The sequence below is a fragment of the Electrona antarctica genome (assembly GCF_951216825.1).
Source record: "Electrona antarctica genome assembly, chromosome: 15".
NCBI classification, from domain to species: Eukaryota; Metazoa; Chordata; class Actinopteri; order Myctophiformes; family Myctophidae; genus Electrona; species Electrona antarctica.
The window spans coordinates 41,416,283-41,437,884 of record NC_136796.1 but is presented as its reverse complement, the minus strand read 5'-3'; the positions used below and the strand labels follow the sequence as shown (position 1 = coordinate 41,437,884).

The following is a 21,602-nucleotide window of genomic DNA, read 5'->3' as shown; positions in this document are numbered from 1 at the left end:
TCAGAAGTAGTAGGATTAAGAGCAGTTATTCTACTACTATTAGAAGTAGTAGTTGTCATTATTGTAGAAGCAGTAGTAGTAGGATAAGTAGTATTATTGAAATCCATGTGTTCTGTGCTCTCCAGTCCGTTCCACTCAGACCTGAACATGACAGACAGACAAGTTATGAAACGTTTGACCAATACTGGGACCAGAGTCCTGACTATTACAATACATATTACAGTATAAGAACATTACAATCCCTGTGTTTACTGGCTTCATCTAGTCTAAAACCTACAGTATGAAATCTAGTGACTCTTTTTCGCTGGTTTGTTTGTCTCTTAATTCGGTTGTGTCTGTCCCTCTATCTGTCTTTCTTTTTTTTTTTTTAAGATATTTTTTTGCGGCTTACGCCTTTTATTGGTTTTTTTGAAGGGACAGACTAGGCTGACAGGAAACGGGAGAGAGATGGGGGAAGACATGCAGTAAAGGCCGTGTCGGGCTCGGGAGTCGAACCCGCGGCACACTGCGACTGGATTACCAGTCGGGTGCCCAGACGGTTACGCCACCGCCTGGGCCCCTCTATCTGTCTTAATTCATTTTTTCATGTCTTTACATTACATTTTACATTTAGATTAGATTTTAAAAAAAGAACACAAATAAAAACAATATACTTGACCTGCTGGGCAGGTCTTCCTGTGGCTCCACCTCACTGGTTGCCATCTTGTTTGTTTATTGATGTTGATGATGATGTGAGGACAACCTGTGGTATAAAGGTTCATACTACATCATATAAAAAGTTTAAATAAATAAATAAAGTAGAATAGAATAAAAGTTAATAAACCAGTATAACAACTACAATGTTACAACCAGTACTGTGCATGAGTAATGACCAATACAGTGTAAACTGTAAACCGAGTCCACTGGCATATCTGTAGGACAGGAATCAGTACTGTAAACCAGGAAGTAGCTGAGAGTGAGAAACCTTCCTTCTGACTGGAGTCAAGGTGCCCTTAAGCAAGGTACTTGACACACACTCACGTGTGTGTGTGTGTGTGTGTGTGTGTGTGTGTGTGTGTGTGTGTGTGTGTGTGTGTGTGTGTGTGTGTGTGAGTGTGAGAGAGAGAGAGAAAAAGAGACACACACACGCCACACGCACAAACACAAAGTTACTCAGATACACCCACATAGAAAGCGTTACGTTACAGTTACAGAGACACACACACACACACACACACACACACACACACACACACACACACACACACACACACACACACACACACACACAGTATTTCATTACAGCTCAACATCCTGTATTCACAGGGTTAAAGAGTGCAAACGCCTTCGACATGTTTTCACTGCAAACTGAAACTCTCTCTCTCTCTCTCACACACACACACACACACACACACACACACACACACACACACACACACACACACACACACACACACACACACACACACACACACGTGAGTGTGTGTCAAGTTAAAACAGTGCATTACCTTTAGGTAGGAGCCCAGCTGCTGTAGTTAAAGCTCATGTTAGCTAACCAGTGTGTTCAGTCAGTTAGCTGTGCAAGTTGCTGCAGTTGCAACTGTTTTATGACTTAATGACTGAACTCTGAAATCTCACCTGTCACTCAACCTCCCTCTCTCTCTCTCTTACTCAAACACACACAATCCCTCCCCTCCTCTCTCTCTCTCCTTCCTTTAGTGTGTACACACTCTCCAGAACTCCCCACCCCCCTCCCTCTCTCTCTCTCTCTCTTTCTCTCTCGATCCTGGCATCCATTTACTGGTATTCTTCTGTTTGATTGACTGAATTGATTTGATACATTTGAACTTGGAACTTGAATTCAATCCACAGATATGCATAATATTTGTCACATGACTCATTTGCGGTCCTACCTCTCTCTGCCATTCGTCCTCTCTCTCTCTCTCTCTCTCTCTCTCTCTCTCTCTCTCTCTCTCTCTTCTGGTTCCCCTCCCCTCACCACTGCTCTCTCCGCCCCTCCTTCCATGATTCCTCCCTCCTGTGTGCACACAGGTGTGGTGCGTGGCTGCTGCGGCGAAGGCCCTGCCCGGTAACCATGGCGACTTTGACTGCATACAGTGCAAGATTAGCTGTAGGGTTAGAAACTGCTCTGCATGTTTGTGCCTGTGCCTCTCTCTCCCTCTCTCCCTCTCTCTCGCTCACAGACAGACACACACAAACATTTGTTAAACATTTGTTATATTTACATTGTTGTGTTGTGTGCACACAGTAACACCCACAATAACGCGTACCGTATGCACACAGTCACACCCACAATAACGCATACCGTATGCACACACACAGTAACACAGTAACACCCACAGTAAAGCAAAGTTACTATATTTACCCAGGGTAACTGGACTAAGCATCAGATACTTGTTTACAGCCAGGCCCTGCTCATAGAACATTTCATGGTAGTGGTTCAATGCCTTGCTCAAGGGCACTTCAGCGGTGGTAATTTTAACGTGCCGGTCCGGGGATACGAACTGGCGACCTTCCGGTATCAAGACCGCTCCGCAAACCGTTCGGCCACCGCTGCCACAGTAACGCATACCGTATATGCACACACACACACAGTAACACAGTAACACCCACAATAACGCATACCGTATGTATGCACACACACAGTAACACTCACAAGAAAACACATGAATACATGTCATGGAGACAGACAGACAAGTAGAAAGAGGAGATACAGGAAACAACAGGTCACTGTGATGATGTAACACACAGGAAGAAGGCTGTTTGAAACTTCCCTAATACACCCTGTCCAATCCGTGTCATATAAACTAGGCGGGCCTAGACTCGTCTCCCTTCTGGCTCCCAAACTGTGGAACAAACCTTCTACAGTCAAAACTGCAGACTCACTCCCCATCTCTTGAGACTCACCTCTTCTTCAGACTCACCTCTTCAGACTCACCTCTTCAGGAGGTCAGATGTAGAGTTTCTGCCCGGCTCCATATATGCAGATCTAGGTGATGATCCAGTCTTCTCCATGTATGGCTATCCAGGGTATTATGAGGTCAGTGTCGTGATCTTCATATATGGAACGTCGCCGTCGACCACATTTGGTGGCGTGACGTGTCACGAGGCGCAACGGGCTGATGGCCATATATGGTGGCGTGACCTGACGGACGGACGGACAGATTTTGCAGGTTTTCATAGTAATCTGCGACCTACGGTTGGAATAATAGTAATAATAATAGTAGGGCCTAATTGTAATTGTAGCCAGAATAAAATATAGTAGGGTCTATCGAATCTTAAGATTTGTTTTTGGGGCTTTTTCTGCCATTATTGATAGGGAACAGTAGACAGACAGGAAAGGGGGAGAGAGATGGGGAGTGACACGCGGCAAGGGCCGTCGGGCTCGGGAGTCGAACCCGCGGCACGCCGTCCGGCTGGCTCGGCAGCCTAGGCGCCCTATCGAATCTTTAGATTACAATACAATACAGCACTCAGCAGAACACCTGACCTGACATTTTTTGCCAAAAACTGTCTCTTTAACCCCAAATGGACAGATGCTTTTACTCATTTTTCCATCTCACACCAATCCTTTAACACTGTGTTTGATTTGCCAACATACAGTGTTCACAAAGTTTTATCACAAAGGTGACCTTTGAAAGGTCACCATTACAGCCCCGGCCCTCGCAGGCCCCCCTTTGCCATTTTCTTAATGTGGCCCTGAGTATCCCTGCTAGGGTTATTTAGGCTACTTGTTCATATAGGTTTGTTTGCTTGACCATAAGAATGTTATTTAGATACAGTATGTTGTTGAGTAGACAGATGTTGGGTATTGCTGTTTAACTGCATATGGTACTGTTGTAATCTAAGTACGGGACCCTCGTCTGGGTTGACAGACAGGTAGTGTGTGCAGGCTGGGTGGTGTGTGACAATCCTGTTGAAGTATTGCTTTGGTACGGCGACTGCGGCGGCGGCCGGCGGGTACCCGGGAGAACAAATTAACGAGACACGAGACAGTATCACGCTAAGGTTCACAAAGTTTATTACACAAACATGAAACATATATAGTGCTGGATCATAATGACGTAACAATAAGATATGAGACAGAAGAACGTGCCTACTGCAGCAAGGCTGACCTTGCTGTCGCCTAGATGTCTCTCGTAGCCTATCTAAAGTATGCTACAGTACCGGCAGTACACAATACATATCAAGTACACTGTATCTCAAGTTCAAGTACATAGACTAAGATGTACTGTGCATGGGCTAATATCACAACAGTTCCCGTCTTTGATTCTGAAAGAAACAACTGATACTATATTGATATGGTGTGGAAATACGTCGCAATCACAATCTCGGAACCGAAAAAACTAGCCAATATCACCTTATCACTTCGTCTGTGATATCAATCTTTGCTAGGAAAATTGTAACCGAGTCCCCCACTTAGGTCCTTTGGACTTCCCTGTAGCAGGGTGCAATCCCGGGCTGGACCCCTTTCCCCTTGAGGTCTACCCCCCCAGGCTACCCTGGAGAGAAGATTTCAAGTCTCCTTGCTTCCCGGCGGCTCCTTTTCAGAGCCAACCGATCACAAAGAGCACTGCTCGCCTACTAACTCATTCGCTTTTGGCTTACAGTGGCCTGACTGTACATTGAGCTGAGCATGACGGCCACCAGTTCTATCTTTCAAGCAACTGGCTTGGACTTACTGTCATTGTGACCCAACCGGCCAGTGACCCAGTCGATCGCGACCCCTGACCCCGTAGTGATGATTGGTCACTCAGGGAGGAAACCGACGGTCTGACCTTGACCCCACTTGGCTATGGGAATCAAAGCTTTGACCGTTTTCACTGGCCTTGCCTATTCACAGAGGTCGTCTCGTACGGTCCTCTGCTAGGTGTGGGCTGTCGCCCACGTACCACGCATTGCCTGCCAGTTAATGCGACAAGTGCGCTGACTAGGGGATACCACGGTAGAACAAATTAACGAGACACGAGACAGTATCACGCTAAGGTTCACAAAGTTTATTACACAAACATGAAACATATATAGTGCTGGATCATAATGACGTAACAATAAGATATGAGACAGAAGAACGTGCCTACTGCAGCAAGGCTGACCTTGCTGTCGCCTAGATGTCTCTCGTAGCCTATCTAAAGTATGCTACAGTACCGGCAGTACACAATACATATCAAGTACACTGTATCTCAAGTTCAAGTACATAGACTAAGATGTACTGTGCATGGGCTAATATCACAACAGGTACTATCTTTATAGTCAGTCTGGATCATAGACTGTAAAGAAAGGTCATAGACTGTACAAAATGGTCTGAAAAAAGGGGGCATCTATCCCATTCAGACTTCTTTACTTTTATCTTAATCCATAGGCCCATGCGGTTAGTTACTGTGAATATTTATTTATCTATTCATTATATTCATCTACCGGTATCTATTCATCAAACACGGTTTTGTTTTATTTTGAAAGCGCCAACCGGAAATTACGCTGCTGGTGACGAGTGGTGTTTTCCTTTAATACTTTTCTGGTCACTGTGGATGTAAACAGTTAGCCATGGCCGTCTGTCAGCCGCTGTTTCACACGTTTATTATCGCCGGGGACCAGTCGGTATGTGTTCAACTATAAACACATCATCCACTCACTTCACTCACTGTGGATAAACGTGTGTTTTTTTAGGAGTCGACTTTGTTTCTTTGGCAAAACGACGCGGAATTCGCTAAGCTAGCTGTTAAGCCTAATTTATGCTTCGTAGCATGGACGGTGTCGCGTGCTCAAAAGACCAAATATACAAGCTCACAACGCGTCGCATCGCGGCTTGTTGGGGAGCTTGTAGATCTGCTCTTTTTGACTAGTAAACTGATATTTATCGCGAGATGGAGTTGCTAATGCTACAAAATGTTCTCTAACGTTTATTATCTTCACACTTAGTAGTTCACAGTAGTTGTTTATCTACTTAAAGTTAAACTATTGTTTTGTCATAGTGTGTGTGTGTGTGTGTGTGTGTGTGTGTGTGTGTGTGTGTGTGTGTGTTGCATCAGATAAATGCTGGGCTTAATGTAAAAAAAATCAGTAGAGCAAAGCATGTTTATTATAGTCTTTTGTTACCTGCGTGTTATGTCAGCTGACTTGTCATATAATACCACAACCTCAAAACCACAACATCACTCCCTGGAGGTGACGCAATTCTATAGATCAGCTGTAAACGCTTCCTCTTACTGGTCTGGCATCAACAGTGACTGTGCCTTTGACATTTTTGAATCACCCAGGTTGATTTAAAATGTTAAAAGGATCATACTGTGGTCACCCAACTTGAGACCAGTTCAGTGTGTCCCACTGCTGTAGTTTTTGTTGTGCCGTCTGGTGAGTCGAATCAGTTGTAATTTTATAGAGCATGAGATGTATAAAATAAAAGGTGAATGAATCAAAACAATAGTTTATATTTTAGACTGTTGATTGATATAGACAGACTGCCTGGTACCCCTATCTAAGTTTCATTTTAGTTACATTTAATTTGTTGACTAGTGTTCATGCTATTTGTCTCCACCAGGCCGAAGGCATGGGGAGAGAGTATGTTTTGCACTCCGTCCGTCCGTGTGTCCGTCCGTGTGTCCGTCTGTGAACAGCTAATCTCTGGCACCGTTGGCTTGATCGCAGCCATACTCTGCACACACACTCCCTGAATGCCAGAGCTGAACCTCTGCCCCAAAGTTTTCACATTGGCCTGTTATAGCGCCACCAGGAGGCCGCTTTGTGCAAAACAAATGTTTTGACAGTACACCTACAGATTTTGTCCAAACATTACGCAAATTGGTACACAGTCTCTCTAGAGCCATTCAACGAAACAAGTTTTTCAGATTTTTCAGACTCCATCCTGATTGGCTAAGATTGGCTTCCAAAGTTCGCAGGAGTGCTCCGTTTCAAACAAAATGCTGCAAATCATGAACACATGGTGTGATTTCCGTGAAATTTTGCACGCACATTCCCACTAGGTCGAGGAAGAAATGCCACTTGAATATTTTCAACTCAGCCTCATGGTGGCGCTATAACTGGCCGATTTGTGTTTTTACCTATAACTGCACCGATCTGTGTAAAACCATGTATGCACACTCCCTAGAGGCCAAGGAAAAACCTTTGCCTGGAATTTTTCACATCTGCTCTTTATAGCGCCACCAGGAGGCCGACATATGTAAAACACATTTTCTAATATTACTCCTTCAGATTTTATCCAAATTTCACGCAAATCGGTACACATGCTCTCCATAGTCATGTGATCATGTGATTTGTTTGATTTCTCATAATTATCCATCCTGATTGGCTACGATTGGCTTCTAAAGTTTTCAGGAGTAGCCCGTTTTGTATCCGTTTTGTACAAATTGCCACAACTCCGCACCGCAGCGTCCGATTGAGGTGAAACTGTGCATGCCTATTCCCACTACTAGGCTGAGGAAGAAATGCCACTTGACAGTTTTCAAATCAGCCTCATGGTGGCGCTACAACAGGCCAAGTCGCGACACACACACACACACACACACACACACACACACACACACACACACACACACACACAATCAAATAAACATGTTTATATTACTCCTAAACATTTTGCCAAACATCACACACAATCCTATCCTCCTGGTGGAGACCTGTGCCCAGAAGGGCACTTTTTCTATTTTACTCTGAGCTTGTACGTCACTCTAAGACAAGAGCTAGTCTGATAAATGCTCACATTAATGCCCAATAATCATTAACCTCTGTCGGTCCAAATAACTGACACACATTGTCGTTTGTTCTAACATGTTGCTCTGACGTCATCTCCTCGCCCTGTTCTTTTGTTTGTTTAGTCAGCAAGAGGATAAATGACAAGCAATCACGTGAAGTGTTTTAATTCCTTGTTTCTGTCGACCTTGCTAATCAGATTTAGCACCTGAATCTGTTTGTGGTTTTACTGTTGTACCCGGTCCGTAACCACTTAAGCACTATTTAAAAATTCAATAAATGAATAAATAAGATGTGACGCGCTTGAGTAGTAGTGCTGATATTTATTTTAAATGTTTGCCTGCTCTATATAATACTATTACATGGCTTGGTTGAATGCTTGATTCTGATTGGTCAATCGCTGAATTCAGCGGTGAGTTATGTGTTGATAATGACCGCTCCGCTCTATAACAGACCTGCCTAATCAAACCCTCTGAGCACCAGCTGTGCGGCTGCGCCCCGCTTGATATACTGCTGTTACCAACATGACAGCCATGTAAACACACACACACTAGTGACACGCAATGTCATTTACAGCTAAATATTGCTCTAAAAAATGTTCTTGAAAACATTTGAGTGAGAAATAAACCGAAAATGGATTCTATTTGATCCTTGATCCACTTCCTTGTTTTCCGACAGTGCTCCAGCCCTGCAGCTGGCCAGACGCAGCCAGCGCGAACTTATGGAATACTTTTTTTGTTGTGTTTTGGGTCAATGTATTAATTTATGTTGGGTAGCCATGTAATAAGCGGGATAATAATTCACCTTCAGGGAGGTGAATTAATAATTCACCTGTCTGTGAATTATCTCCCGACAATGACCACCTAGCCAGATATTATCCCTTACTTAACCTGCCCGAAATGTGGACGCCAGGTTGAAACTTGGCAAGGGATGGAATGGAAGCATTAGTTAGCATAATAATAATGTCTCTACTCTAAACAAATTAATGTAATGCTTTTATGTCCTTTTTCCTGGTTCAGGTGTGAAGTGCGTAGACGTTTGGACAGAGCCGAGGGGGAGAGAGAGAGAGAGAGTGAGAGACCTTGATGGTGACAATCCACAAGCCTTGTCCTGCCTGCTGACAGACAGTGATGGGAACCAGACTGACAGACTGGCCTGTTGTCACGCTGTTCCAGTGATAAACGTCTCTCTCTGTTTGTGCCCCGGTCTGGGAACAGAGGAGGCACAGTGTGTGTGTGTGCTGTACTCTGTTGTTATGAGTGCCGCACGGAGCCGTACAGCCACATCTATGGGACATGTAAGCTTTTGTGTTTTGTAGGAGAAATTATGCCGAGATACACAGCTTTAATGAAGTTGAATCCCTGCGGGCTGAATGGTGTAAAAGTTAGTTAGGTGTTTTACTGACAGATTCAGTTCATAGTTTATTTGAACGGATACATTGTTTTCTTTTGGTTGTGTGGTGGTAAATAATGTGGTAGATTCTTGTGCTTTAAAATGGTGTATGACATACATGGTTCTGTGTCAAAGTGATAGTAGCAGGCAGCCTTTATCTGAGCTCTTAGATTAGTGGTCGAATAGAGAGAGAGAGAGAGAGAGAGAGAGAGAGAGAGAGAGAGAGAGAGAGAGAGAGTTTCTTCTGTTCTCCTAGTGTAGAGAGACATCGCCAGTCTTCTATTTGTAGCCAGATCACCCAGTGCTATTGTCTCAGGTGTAAAGACGTGTTCAAAGCCAACGTGCTGGGGGAAAAAAGGGCAAGTTTCTTTTTGGACAATTCCCTGTTTTGTATTTGTTTATTCTTTTTGTATTCTTGTACAGTATCAGAGACTCGGAGTATTGTGCAACTAAGGCCTTACTTCGTTTGCCGATATTGATCCAAGTGCTAAAGTGGAGGCAAAGCATTGATCGTTGAGTCATGGCTGATTCCAGTACGGAGCCGCAGGGGGGAGGGGCTCTGCTGATTACAGACAAACAGGAAGTCTCTTCTATGGCAGAAGACCTCGCCCCATCGTCTATTGCCATAGCAACGGAGGGGCAGAGCCACAAGTTAGGTGAACTGTCAGGTGTAGGAGTTGGAGACTCCGACTCCCACAATCCTCCCCTCCCTGCCAAAGCTGCCACAACACAGGAAGTAACACAAACCATGCCAGAAGAGATGCTGTCGTCGGAGAATGGAACAGTGTCGGTCGCCACCACAGAAGAGGAGAGCCTGTCTCTCCTGCTCAGCCACATGAAGAGTGACACAGACACGGAGACAGGTAACTGATTACATTGATTGCACACCTACTAGGACCTCTATTACTGCTTGTTTTCTTTCCTACCAGGACCTCTACTGCTGGTTTTCTATGCCAGGGGTTCTCAACCCGTGGGTCGTGACCCCTCAGGGGGTCGCCACATTATTTTGGGGGGTCCCCAATTTATATTTTTTATATTTTTTATTTTTTTCAACTGAATGGCTGGAAAATGAAAATGAAGAGTTAACATAGTACACATAGTGCATGCATAAACTTTCCTTAATGATTATATCTGGTTTCAGTATTGATTTATGATATATTTTCTCTAATATTAAGGTTATTATTGCAGTCAGGTGGGGAGGGGTGGCGGGATGGGGGTCGCGAGACATGGCCAAAGCATTTCCGGGGGTCCCCACTCCCCAGCCCAAAACGTTGAGAACCCCTGTTCTATGCTACCAGGACCTCTTAGTACTGCTGGTTTTATATTCTACCAGGACTCCTACTGTTGTGTAATGCCCAGTCTCACTGTGCTATGTCCATGTATTGCTGAGTCCACTCCAGTGTTAATAGTACTACCCATTCTTGGTACTGTGTTTTGTGTGCTGGTAGGTGTGGACCAGGAGTTGGAGGAGACCTCCTCTGTGGACCAGGGTCACTCCACAGACTCCGCCTCGCTCTCCATCCCCAGCCTGGACCTGTCGGAGGGGAACGCCGACGGGAACACGGCCACAGGAAACTCCCTGGATGTGGATGAGGCCCTGTTGTCATCCTGCCCTGCTGTGGGGGCAGAGGGGGGGTCTCCCAGTCTGAGAGCGGAGGAGGTGATAATGGGAGCTGCTGCTGCTGATGGTGAAGACATTATTTTATTTATTTATTTCCTTCTCCAGAACAAAACAGAACAGAACAGATATTTCACACACCCCTCCATAAGATTATTTGTATAGCACAATTACACAAGGCAATTCAAAGTGCTTTACAAAAATATTAAGCATTAGGAGAGTAGGACACAGATAATTAATTTGGTGCAAAACTAACACATGCCATTATACAAAGACATTGTAATTCAAGAATAAGAATAAGTTAAAATAATAAAAAACGTCAGTAAAAGGTAGCAGCAGACAGAAAGAGTCCATCAGGTGTAGCACAACATCATAGTTACTGACTATGCAAAATCAGCGTTGTTGGGCCAATGGTTGACGTCATCATGAATCTGTTGTTGGGCTTAGGTTTCTGTATATATATATACATTGTGTATATACTATATACACAATATTTAAATAGGTAATTCCTATCCTCAGGGGGAGCTACTGCGTCCGCGGCTGGCGCTGCTTTGGAGACGGACCCGTGCATGCCGGCCTATTACCTGGTGAAGTGGATCACATGGAAGGAGAAAAAAACTCCCATCATCACCCAGAGTCAGAATGGACCGTGTCCTCTACTGGCCATCATGAACACCCTGTTCCTACGATGGAAGGTGATACCCTGCTTTTATTTTAACCTATTCTGGGCCTATTTTTTTAACCTATTTTGGGTTTTTTTTCCCCAGAAAACTTAGGTCAGGATTTAGATGGCGTTTTTTTTAGAATCGGCCTCAGTCCAAAATGGGTTAATGTGATGAGAAAATATGGCAGATGTGGAGTTTGGCAACATGAATAAAAGTAGAATAAACACCCCCCCCCTGCCCCCCTCCGTCCCTCCCCTCCCTGGTAGAAATCAGCGGAGGAAAGCGACACCCCTAGTCTGCACTGTAGTTCACTCCCACTCCTACTCACCTTTTCTGAATTGTGTATGTGTGTTTTCAGGCCAAACTCCCGCCTCAGACTGAAGTAGTCACCACTGAAGACCTGATGACTCACCTGGGTATGACAACACAGTCAGCTACACGACTCTTATCGCCGACGGGCAGAAACGTTAAAGGTTACTTTAGTAACCACGGTTACATTGAACAAAATACCTTTCTTTTAAGGAAACCTACCCATAATTTATTTATTTATTTTATTTATGTATTAATTTATTTGACGGGGACAAAGCTCATTAATCAACATGTCAGTTTTCACCTCAATAAAATGGGCCAGAGTTAGCCAAAGCTAAATTTCATCTGTAGTCCCAACACTGTATCCATACAAAAACACAATACAATACAGATATAAGAAAGGCAGAGTGTGTAGTGTGCCAGCACACAGCACCATGCATTGATGCCATGTGTGCATATGTGCCAGCACCCAACACTATGTCCATACAAAAACACAGTACAATACAGGAACAGATCAACATGGTACAGGGGACAGAACAACCGGTGATAAATACTAAATAGTGCTGATAGTTACTCATGATTACAGATTTGAATTGTTTGAATTTGAAGGTCAGATAGTTGGAAGTCTCTCTTACTTCTGTGGGGAGAGTAGTTGCCCTTGTTGCTCTGTCACCACTGTCCCTTCGATCTATGAACTGTTTCAGTGGTGGAGGTGCAAGTCCATTTGAGATATTAAAAATGAGGCAGGCATCTGCAAAATGTTTAAAGCTGTCAAAATTAAATAAGTTGTACTTTTGAACTATATGGTGAATGAAAGGTATTTCATGAAATTTCTATTTAATACAACCTCTTATCTCCATATTTGTACTTTTTGTGTGTTTTTTTCCATAAATTAATGCCCTACTTGATCACACTACAGCGTCACACAAAAGTAGCAAAAGTAGCACATCTAGATATGCTACTTTTTGAATTTTTGAATTTGAGTCCTGAAAAGTAACAGTTTTTAACATGAGGTTTCCACCTGCCAGAAATGCTATACAGCTATACACACGATTTTTACCAATACAGACACAAAATGAATTTGTCTGTGTGTACGTGTGTGTGTGTGTGTGTGTGTGTGTGTGTGTGTGTGTGTCAGGAGAGTGTGTGTTGTCTGTCACACCCAGAGAGAAGGCAGAAGGAATGGAGCTCAACTTCCAGCAGGTGTGGAAAAAAAACGTTCTAAATTCTAATAGATTAACTACTTATGCCCTATATTATACTTTGTCGTACAATGGTGGCATGGTGGTAAAAATAGAAAACATAGTTGGTCTACAATCTCACAATACGTCTAATTTAAAATTACTTTTAAAATGCCTACATATACAATTTAGGTATTTAGCAGACTGTATTATCCAGAGCAGATTATCCAATTCGTCGCTTTGTGCGTGCCGTGTTGTGAGCTTGTAGATCGGCTACTTTCACTACTTCTTAAACTATTCTTTTCGAATTTATGGAATTTCTTAGATTTTATTCAAGAAATTACTTTGATAAATCATTTAATTTGGTATTAATTCATGAAAACTTTAAAGCTTTTTTGGGAATGTTTTTTGAAAATGTTTGAAATTCCAAAAATGTAAAACAAACAATAGGAAATAGAGACCAGCGGGTGGCGGATTTAGCCGCGGTTGCCGCGGGTGAACCGCAGTTTAGGGTGGATTAGGGTCAATTCAATATATTATAAATTAATATCGGATAAACCGCGGGTGAAATAATGCTGGAAATAATAAATGAATGGCAGCCATCTATCTATAGGCTTTATAACTTTTAAAACGGAAATAAATTAATGATATCTATCTAGTATCTATAGTCTTATAATATATTTTTTAAAAGGCACAAAATCTCAGCATGCGTGCGTTAGTAGTATTTTAATATTTTCCATTAGGCACAAATTAGACGCCTATATTGGCTAAGAAGGACCACAACAACGAGTGGGCTGCTAGCTGCTAGGCTAACAGGCAGCTGAGAGTATGAAAGAAACTTACAACTAACTGAAACAGAAGGGAAGAATATAAGTTTGGCGTGGGACTCGGTGACATGGGACTGCATGGGAGCGAGGGCTGGATATATGCCACATGAAAAGACGTTCGTTGCGATGTGCGAACGTGACTGACTGAACGGACGGGAGCCTTGTTGCCATGGAAATGGGAATATACAACCGTAACTTTGGTGAACTGTCGGCAGTGGTGAGTGACACAACTTATAAATAGCCGATCTACAAGCTCACAACGCGTCGCAGCGAGCCAGCGACGCGTTGTGAGCTTGTAGATTGGCTATCCCTGCAGCGGATTTCGGGTGGTTGCGGATATATAAATTGGATTAATTAATTAATGCGGTCGGATAACGGGCGGATCATTAATATGTACGGGCGGATTAGGGTGACAAAAAAGCTCATCCGCAGTTCTCTAATAGGAAACAAACAATTAAGGGACCCATAAAAATGTGTCCGACGACCCACACATGGGTCCCGGCCCACCGTTTGGGAAACACTGGACTAATCTCAGTCTGTCTCTGTGTACCTGTTTGTGTGCAGAACATGAGCGACGCGATGGCCGTCCTTCCCAAACTGTCCACAGGTCTGGACGTAAACGTGGGTTTCTCCGGAGTGTCCGACTTTGAATACACTCCAGAGCTCATCGTGTTTGACCTGCTGGACATCGCATTGTACCACGGCTGGCTGCTCGACCCACAGGTGCGTCATCCACTAGATTCGTGACATCAAAGACCATATTCATTTGAAACATTTAAAACGTAACCATTTTGGGCCTGGGCCTCAGCGGTCCAGGCACCTTTGGCCGGTAGTCCGAGTCTGGCAGTGTGCCGCGGGTTCGACTCCCGATCCCGACAGCCTTTACTGCATGTCACTCCCCCATTTCCTGTCAGTCCCGCTATAAAAAATATAAAATAAAGGCGAAAGCCGCAAAAAAAAACATTAAAAAAAAGAAAGAAAACGTAACCATTTTACCCTATTTTTTGAGCATGTCATTATAGGCAGAAAAAAACATTATGATAGTGAATATATCAGAGCTGACAATCAGCTGTACCGTGACAATAGAGGATGACATTGATCTGATATTAGTGTCTCATGATGATGATATTAGTGTCTCAATATCTAAGTGTGTGTAAATGGTGCATTTATATAGCGCCTTTATCCAAGGCGCTTTACATAGATTGTTCGACACTAACTCTGGGGGAGCCTGGGTTCGAACTGGCAACCTTGCGGTTACCATCCAGCCACTCTACGTGTGTGTGTGTGTGTGTGTGTGTGTGTGTGTGTGTGTGTGTGTGTGTGTGTGTGTGTGTGTGTGTGTGTGTGTGTGTGTGTGTGTGTGTGTGTGTGTGTGTGTGTGTGTGTGTGTGTGTGTGTGTGTGTGTGTGTGTGTGTGTGTGTGTGTGTGTGTGTGTGTGTGTGTGTGTGTGTGTGTGTGTGTGTGTGTGTGTGTGTGTGTGTGTGTGTCCGTCCGTCCGTCCGTCCGTCCGTCCGTCCGTCCGTCCGTCCACTTGTATACCTTCTCTAGTCACCAGTAAAGATGGTGGACTTGTATCTTCTTTCTTGACCACAAACAACTGTGTGTGTGTGTGTGCGTGCGCGTGCGCAGAGTCCAGAGATGGTTTCGGCAGTAGGGAAGTTGAGTTACAACCAACTGGTGGAGAAAATCATTGACTGCAAACATTCAACAGATAGCAGCAGAGTTAGTGAAGGTAAATACACCCACCCACACACACACACTGAAAGTTGTTTTATTTTGAGGTCCTCTTATGAGGTAAGCTGTGTGTGTGTGTTGTAGGTCTGGTAGCAGAACAGTTCCTGGAGGCGACAGCCACTCAGCTGTCGTACCATGGTCTATGTGAGCTGAATTCCTCAGCCAGAGAGGGAGAGATCTGTGTGTTCTTCAGAAACAACCACTTCAGTACCATGATCAAACACCAGGTACTGTAAATGTGTTAAAATATGTTTTTTTTAAAGATGGAACTACTGTGAAAGGAATAGAATACACACGCACACTGTGTATTTGCTCAGTACAAGAGTATTTTCTTTTTAATAATTCTAATTAAGTATTCTATTCCTTACATTGATGTCCACTAGCCTACGCACCTGTGCATACGCCTGATTTCTAGCTGTGTGAAAGTTCTTTCCTACAAAAGATGGAACTACTAAAACGTATTATATTTTACCTTTGCGTGTGTGTCTGCGCGTGTGCGTGTGTGTGTGTGTGTGCGTGCGTGTGCGTGTGTGTTTTTTCCAGGGCCATTTGTACTTGCTGGTGACGGATCAGGGCTTCCTAAATGAGGAGCGCTTGGTTTGGGAGTCTCTGCACAACGTGGAGGGGGACGGGAACTTCTGTGACTCAGAGTTCAGACTGTGTCATCCTCCTCAGAGAGTGCCGGACGTCAAAACCAACCCACAGCAACAGCAGAGACAGATAGACCAGGTTGTGTGTGGTGTGCGTGTGCCAGATGTTGTTGATGAGGGCAGTAGAGAGAAGCATCTATTTTTATAAGTGGCATGTACCAAATGCTACCAGTGTTTTGCACTCCGTCCGTGTGTGTCCGTCTGTCCGTCCGTTACCAGCTAATCTCCGGCACCGTTGGCCCCATCCTAAACAGACAGACATTGGCACAGACAGCCATAGGGACACACCATTTAAAGGAGCGGTGTGCACCGCTCAAACATTCTGTTGCTATATACTGCAATGTGTACCAGCTCAGTGTCCGCCCTGAGACTGGGAGGTCGGGGTTCAATCCCCGCCCGGGTCATACCAAAGACTCTAAAAAATGGGACCCAGTGCCTCCCTGCTTGACACTCGGTATCAAGGGTTGGATTGGGGGTAAGTCCCTGCGACATACTAGCGTCATGTCCAGGGGGTGTACTTGTACATCAAGCTGCCTCACGCTACAGAAACAGGAGATAGGCTCCTGCCCTATGGGCCTCATGGCTCGGCAAGGCTACTTACTTACTTATACTGCAATTTAATAACTACCCCAAAAGGGGTTCCCGTCCTGGGTTAAGTGGTGTGTTTGTGCGTATACAAAGGCTAAATTCTGTCATTTAGATAGCATATTATGTAGACATTTATAGTTTAATTGTACAGATATTCTACTGTTCTTAGCTTACTTATGATCCTTGACTATTTCTATGTGTATCTGTTGTTCTTGCTTACTGTAAATCTGCCAAATGCATAATTGTAAAGTGTGTGTGTGTGTGTGTGTGTGTGTGTGTGTGTGTGTGTGTGTGTGTGTGTGTGTGTGTGTGTGTGTGTGTGTGTGTGTGTGTGTGTGTGTGTGTGTGTGTGTGTGTGTGTGTGTGTGTGTGTGTGTGTGTGTGTGTGTGTGTGTGTGTGTGTGTGTGTGTGTGTGTGTGTGTGTGTGTGTGTGTGTGTGTGTTAGGACTATCTGGTAGCCATGTCCCTTCAGCAGACACAAGAAGTGTCTGCTGAAGGGTCTGCTGGTCCATTGAGCGACCTGGAGTTAGCAAGACAACTGCAGGAGGAAGAATATCAACAGCAGCAGCAGCAGCAACAGGGACCACAACCAAACACACCACCGGTAACATTAACACAATTTTTGCTAAGTCTTTTATATCAAAACCATGGGGTGCTAAGGACGTGTATGGGTCTTTTTTTTGTTGGCCACTCCTGCAATGTACTCCTTGTTGATTTGCGCATGCCGTTCACTTCCTTGTTTGCGGCTAGGAACAATAAAAAAAGAATACTCGCGGGGTGCGGCACGGTCTCTGCGGGAGGTTTGCACATGCGCAAATGTTCTGTCTTCATTTCTGACTTGAGCATGCCTCTCGTTTGGAATTATTAACGCTTCTAGAGAGACTTTAGCTTGACCAGCGTGAGGTAAGAATGGAACATTATGCCTCCCGGTTTTGGGGGGGAACGGAAGGGAGGGGCTTTTCAGAGTAAAATCTGGCACTCTAGCGCCTATATTGTGAAATATGCTGGCACATCCGTTGTGTTAATAGCCAATGTACGGTTAAAGTTTTTAAACTTATTTCGGAACCTAATTTAGCTGGGGATCCCCTGGAAGCCCCTCGAGGACACCTGAAGATCCCCAGACCCCACCACTGCCATGATACAGGTCAACTTGAACCTGTTTCTTCATGTGCTTCCAGGTCAGAGGTCAAGCGTCGGGTCAACAGGCACAGGCAGCAACCAGAAGACGAGAGAAAGACTCTGACTGTGTGTTGTTATAACCTGTCATAACCTCTCCTCTACCTCGTCCTGTCTGCGTCTCTCTCTCTCACACACACACACACACACACACACACACACACACACACACACACACACACACACACACACACACACACACAGCCAAGCAACTCGATGCCAAACTGCCTGTATTAACGCAGAGAGACTCTACTGCCATAGAACTTCCTGTAACAACATACGGACAGGATGGCCAACAGAGACTTGCAGATAGACAGACATACAGAATAGAGAGAGATAGAGACAGACAGAAATACAGACAGATGTGAAATGAGAAGCACAAACATCCTTCCATCTGTCTTTGCCATTGAAAGAGACAGTGAGAGTAATGGGCTGTTTTCACTGAGCACTATAACGATAAGTATATATCGTTCATCAACATCGTTCACTATTTTTCTTTTTTTAAATTCATTTGGTGTGTCTCTGCCATCCACTTGACTTAAAAATAAATCTTTTTTTTAATATAGTTGTATAGTTATAGCCCTCAGGGTGAACGGCCCGTAAGACAGAGGACAGGTTGTCAAAGTGTGGGCAGGGTGCTCTTGGAGTTTGATTTTTTCAATAGAGGGGCTGCTATCGCTATTATATCGCTGTCTAAAAGTCTGTCTAGATCTGAGGCCCATTCTAAAAATGCCTTATAAATCACTACAGTTTTTTGAAAAAGTTGCTCTCTATATATATAAGTTGCTCTCTATATATAAGTTGCTCTCTCTCTCTCTCACTCTCTCTCTTTCTCTCTCTCTGTTTGTTGTTTTAAAGGTCTGACCGGTACTTCCACAATCATGTCCACTTAAAAGGGAATTTCACTTTTAAGCACGTGGGGTAATTTTCATTTACTCTGACTTTTGTGTGCAGCCCAGACAGATTATAAGTTGCTTGAGTCAATATTTATCTATTTAAATGTATTAATTTGATCAGACATGTCCCCATTAAAGTCATTGAAAACATGTCGCTGCTTCCGGTGACTGATATTGTCCGAATGAATGAGGAGACCTTTGTTTTTTTCCATTGGTTATTTCATTATATCAATATTGTTTGTAATAGGCTATACTATTGCATCAAGGAGTCTTGTAAGCTCTCCCCTGAAGCCAAGCAGTTGATTCTCTGGCTTGGTGTTAACGGCGAATCACTTTCTTCTCGTGTCGGTACATGAGTGCATGAAACACGTCTGCATGTCTGTGGCGGTGTTGCTGTCAAAGCGTCCATCGGCTCCTTGTACATCTCACCACTGTCTAGTTCAGGGGTTCTCAACCCGTGGGTCGCGACCCCTCGGGGGGTCGCCAAATTATTTTAGGGGGTCCCCAAATTATTAAAAAAAAAAAAAAAAAAGATTTTTATTTTTTTTCCACAATTTTTCAAAAATAGCAGACCTACAAGCTCGTAGCGCGCCACTCGGTGGCGCGCTATGAGCTTGTAGATCTGCTATTTTTAAATAGCTAAATTATAACATTGCTTAAAACACCAAAAGGGGTTCCCGCCCAAAATGGTTTAAGGTTATTGTAGCAGTCAATGTATATTGGGGGGCGGGAGGGGGCGGGGCGGGGGTCCCGAGACGTTGCCAAAGCATTTCCGGGGGTCCCCGGCCAAAAACGTTGAGAACCCCTGGTCTAGTTGTAGAAGCGGAGGATGTCGGGATGTCTGAGATGGGACTGAATCTCGATCTCCCTTCATGCATGAAGTCCAGCCATGACATAACTAATGGACACAATTAACGTAGTCACCAAAAGCAGGGACGAGCGAGTGTTTTCGATGAGTCTTAACCCATTTAGACCTGAAGACGATTTCTAAAAAAGATTCTTCTAAATCCTAACAGTTTTCTGAAAACCTTATGTTTCTGTGTCAGTGGTGCGCAACCTTTTTCATGTCAAGGACCCCCAGAATGATCTGTATTTGGCCGCCGACCCCCATCTGAAAATATGTTGTTCCAGGGACCCCCCAGAAGCAAATATATGAGTTAAAACGATGCTATATATATATATATATAGCTTGTAGATCTGCTATTTTTGAGTAGCTAAAGCATAACGTAATGCTTAAAAGGTTCCCGCCCAAAATGGGTTAATGTGAAGCTTGAAGTTGAATGAGCTTATATGGGGGGGGAGGGGGGTCATATTCAAGCAACTGAAACTGTCTGGGGTAGATGTAATGCATGTGAAAATAACCCAATAGATGTTTTAAAAGTAAAATTCCTATTATAATGGAGGTTACAGACCTGTTTCAGGTAAACCCAAAAGCTGGTCTGAAGGTCATCTTGTCTCTCAATGGCTCGATGTCTGCTGGGTTGTAATGGGTTGATATAGGGCTGCGCAATGCATCGATGTAATGTGAGGCTAGATATCTGGGATTTTGGATATTGTAATATGGCATGTGTTGTCGTTTCCATATATTTTAATCACTTAAGCCCTATTTTATGCTTTCAGAAAGTAAGAAGAAAGAGTTGACATAATCATTACAATATGATATTAGTGACTGTCACAATATCGAGGTATTTGGTCTAAATTCTAAAACATTAGTGAGTCGATATAGCCCAGGGCCTTAGGTTGAGGTGAGGATCCGTTCAGTTCAATGGCTCACTGCCGCCCCCTGCTGTACAGAGTCGAATATCACAAGTTTAACTGGTTCTCTTACAGACGTGATTCTCAAAGTGTGGTCTGGGGACCCCCAGGGGTCCTTGAGGGGAGTTCCAGGGGGTTCCCAGCAAAATGTGTTAATATAGCATCACAATCAGCTTAAGCACTTTAACCCTGTTTTGTACTTTGGATATCCAAAAATTAGCCTATTTACAAGATCACATGCATCACATCGCAACACGTGAGCTTGTAGATCAGCTATTCTTGAACATCTGTGGGGGGGGGGAAATTAAATAATTTAATTTCTTTCTTTTTTTTAAACACAGATCTCTTCTGGTAGTTAGGAAAAGTTAGCTTAAGTTGTGGCAAATCTGCAAAATAAATGCTTACCACTAGCTTTCTTCACATATGTGTTCATAAAGGTGTCTACTATCACAGAAAAATGTGTTCCAACCCAACTCCCTTGGGAAACTTTGTGACAGCTGCTGAAAGTTGGTACCATTATCAACCAATATAAGGCAAAGAATTCCAAATTTCATTATACTTTAAGTAGCATGTGACATGTCAAACTAGGGGGTTTTCATGATGCTGAATCCATTCCAAGCATGAGTTTTGCACGACAATACTCCTTGGGCTAAATTTGGCCCACCCAAATGTGCTGACCTCATCACATTTGTGATGACGGCTATGGGCATTTTTAGGCAAAGGAGTGTTTTTTGTGCAAAACTAATGCTTGCAATGGATTCAGCATCATGAAAACCCCCTAGTTTGACATGTCACATGCTACTTAAAGTATGATGAAATTTGGAATTCTTTGCCTTATATTGGTTGATAATGGTACCCCAACCTTCAGCAGCTGTCACAAAGTTTCCCAAGGGAGTTGGGTTGGAACAAATCTGTGAAGAAAGCTAGTGGTAAGCATTTGTTTTGCAGATTTGCCACAACTTAAGCTAACTTTACCTAACTATGGGGATAGCAGGTACAAAATCTTTTCCGATAGTGGTCCACTCCATGGCCAAATACGTCAAATGTGGGGGTCCTAAGGTCCTTGACAGCAAAATGTTTGAGAAACACTGCTGTAACTGCAGGG

The 21,602-nt window shown here is 43.8% G+C and overlaps 1 protein-coding gene across 1 annotated transcript; it reads left to right on the top strand.

Moving 5' to 3' along the window:
- The first annotated feature begins 5,463 nt into the window (after positions 1 to 5,463).
- On the top strand, positions 5,464 to 18,894 carry LOC306938591 (ubiquitin carboxyl-terminal hydrolase MINDY-1-like). Its single transcript, XM_079522840.1, has 12 exons — positions 5,464 to 5,595; positions 8,724 to 9,959; positions 10,545 to 10,784; positions 11,234 to 11,409; positions 11,738 to 11,795; positions 12,827 to 12,891; positions 14,261 to 14,419; positions 15,327 to 15,429; positions 15,516 to 15,658; positions 15,975 to 16,160; positions 17,116 to 17,274; positions 17,849 to 18,894. Exons 2-12 carry the CDS (start codon positions 9,617 to 9,619, stop codon positions 17,927 to 17,929), a joined length of 1,713 nt encoding a protein of 570 aa, XP_079378966.1. The 5' UTR covers positions 5,464 to 5,595; positions 8,724 to 9,616; the 3' UTR covers positions 17,930 to 18,894.
- The last annotated feature ends 2,708 nt before the right edge of the window (positions 18,895 to 21,602 follow it).

Coding starts and splice junctions, on each gene's coding strand:
- LOC306938591 (XM_079522840.1), top strand. CDS start 9,617: ATGGCTGATTCCAGTACGGAGCCGCAGGGGGGAGGGGCTCTGCTGATT. Junction 15,430..15,515: donor TAGCAGCAGAGTTAGTGAAG/GTAAATACACCC, acceptor TGTGTGTTGTAG/GTCTGGTAGCAGAACAGTTC. Junction 15,659..15,974: donor GTACCATGATCAAACACCAG/GTACTGTAAATG, acceptor TGTTTTTTCCAG/GGCCATTTGTACTTGCTGGT.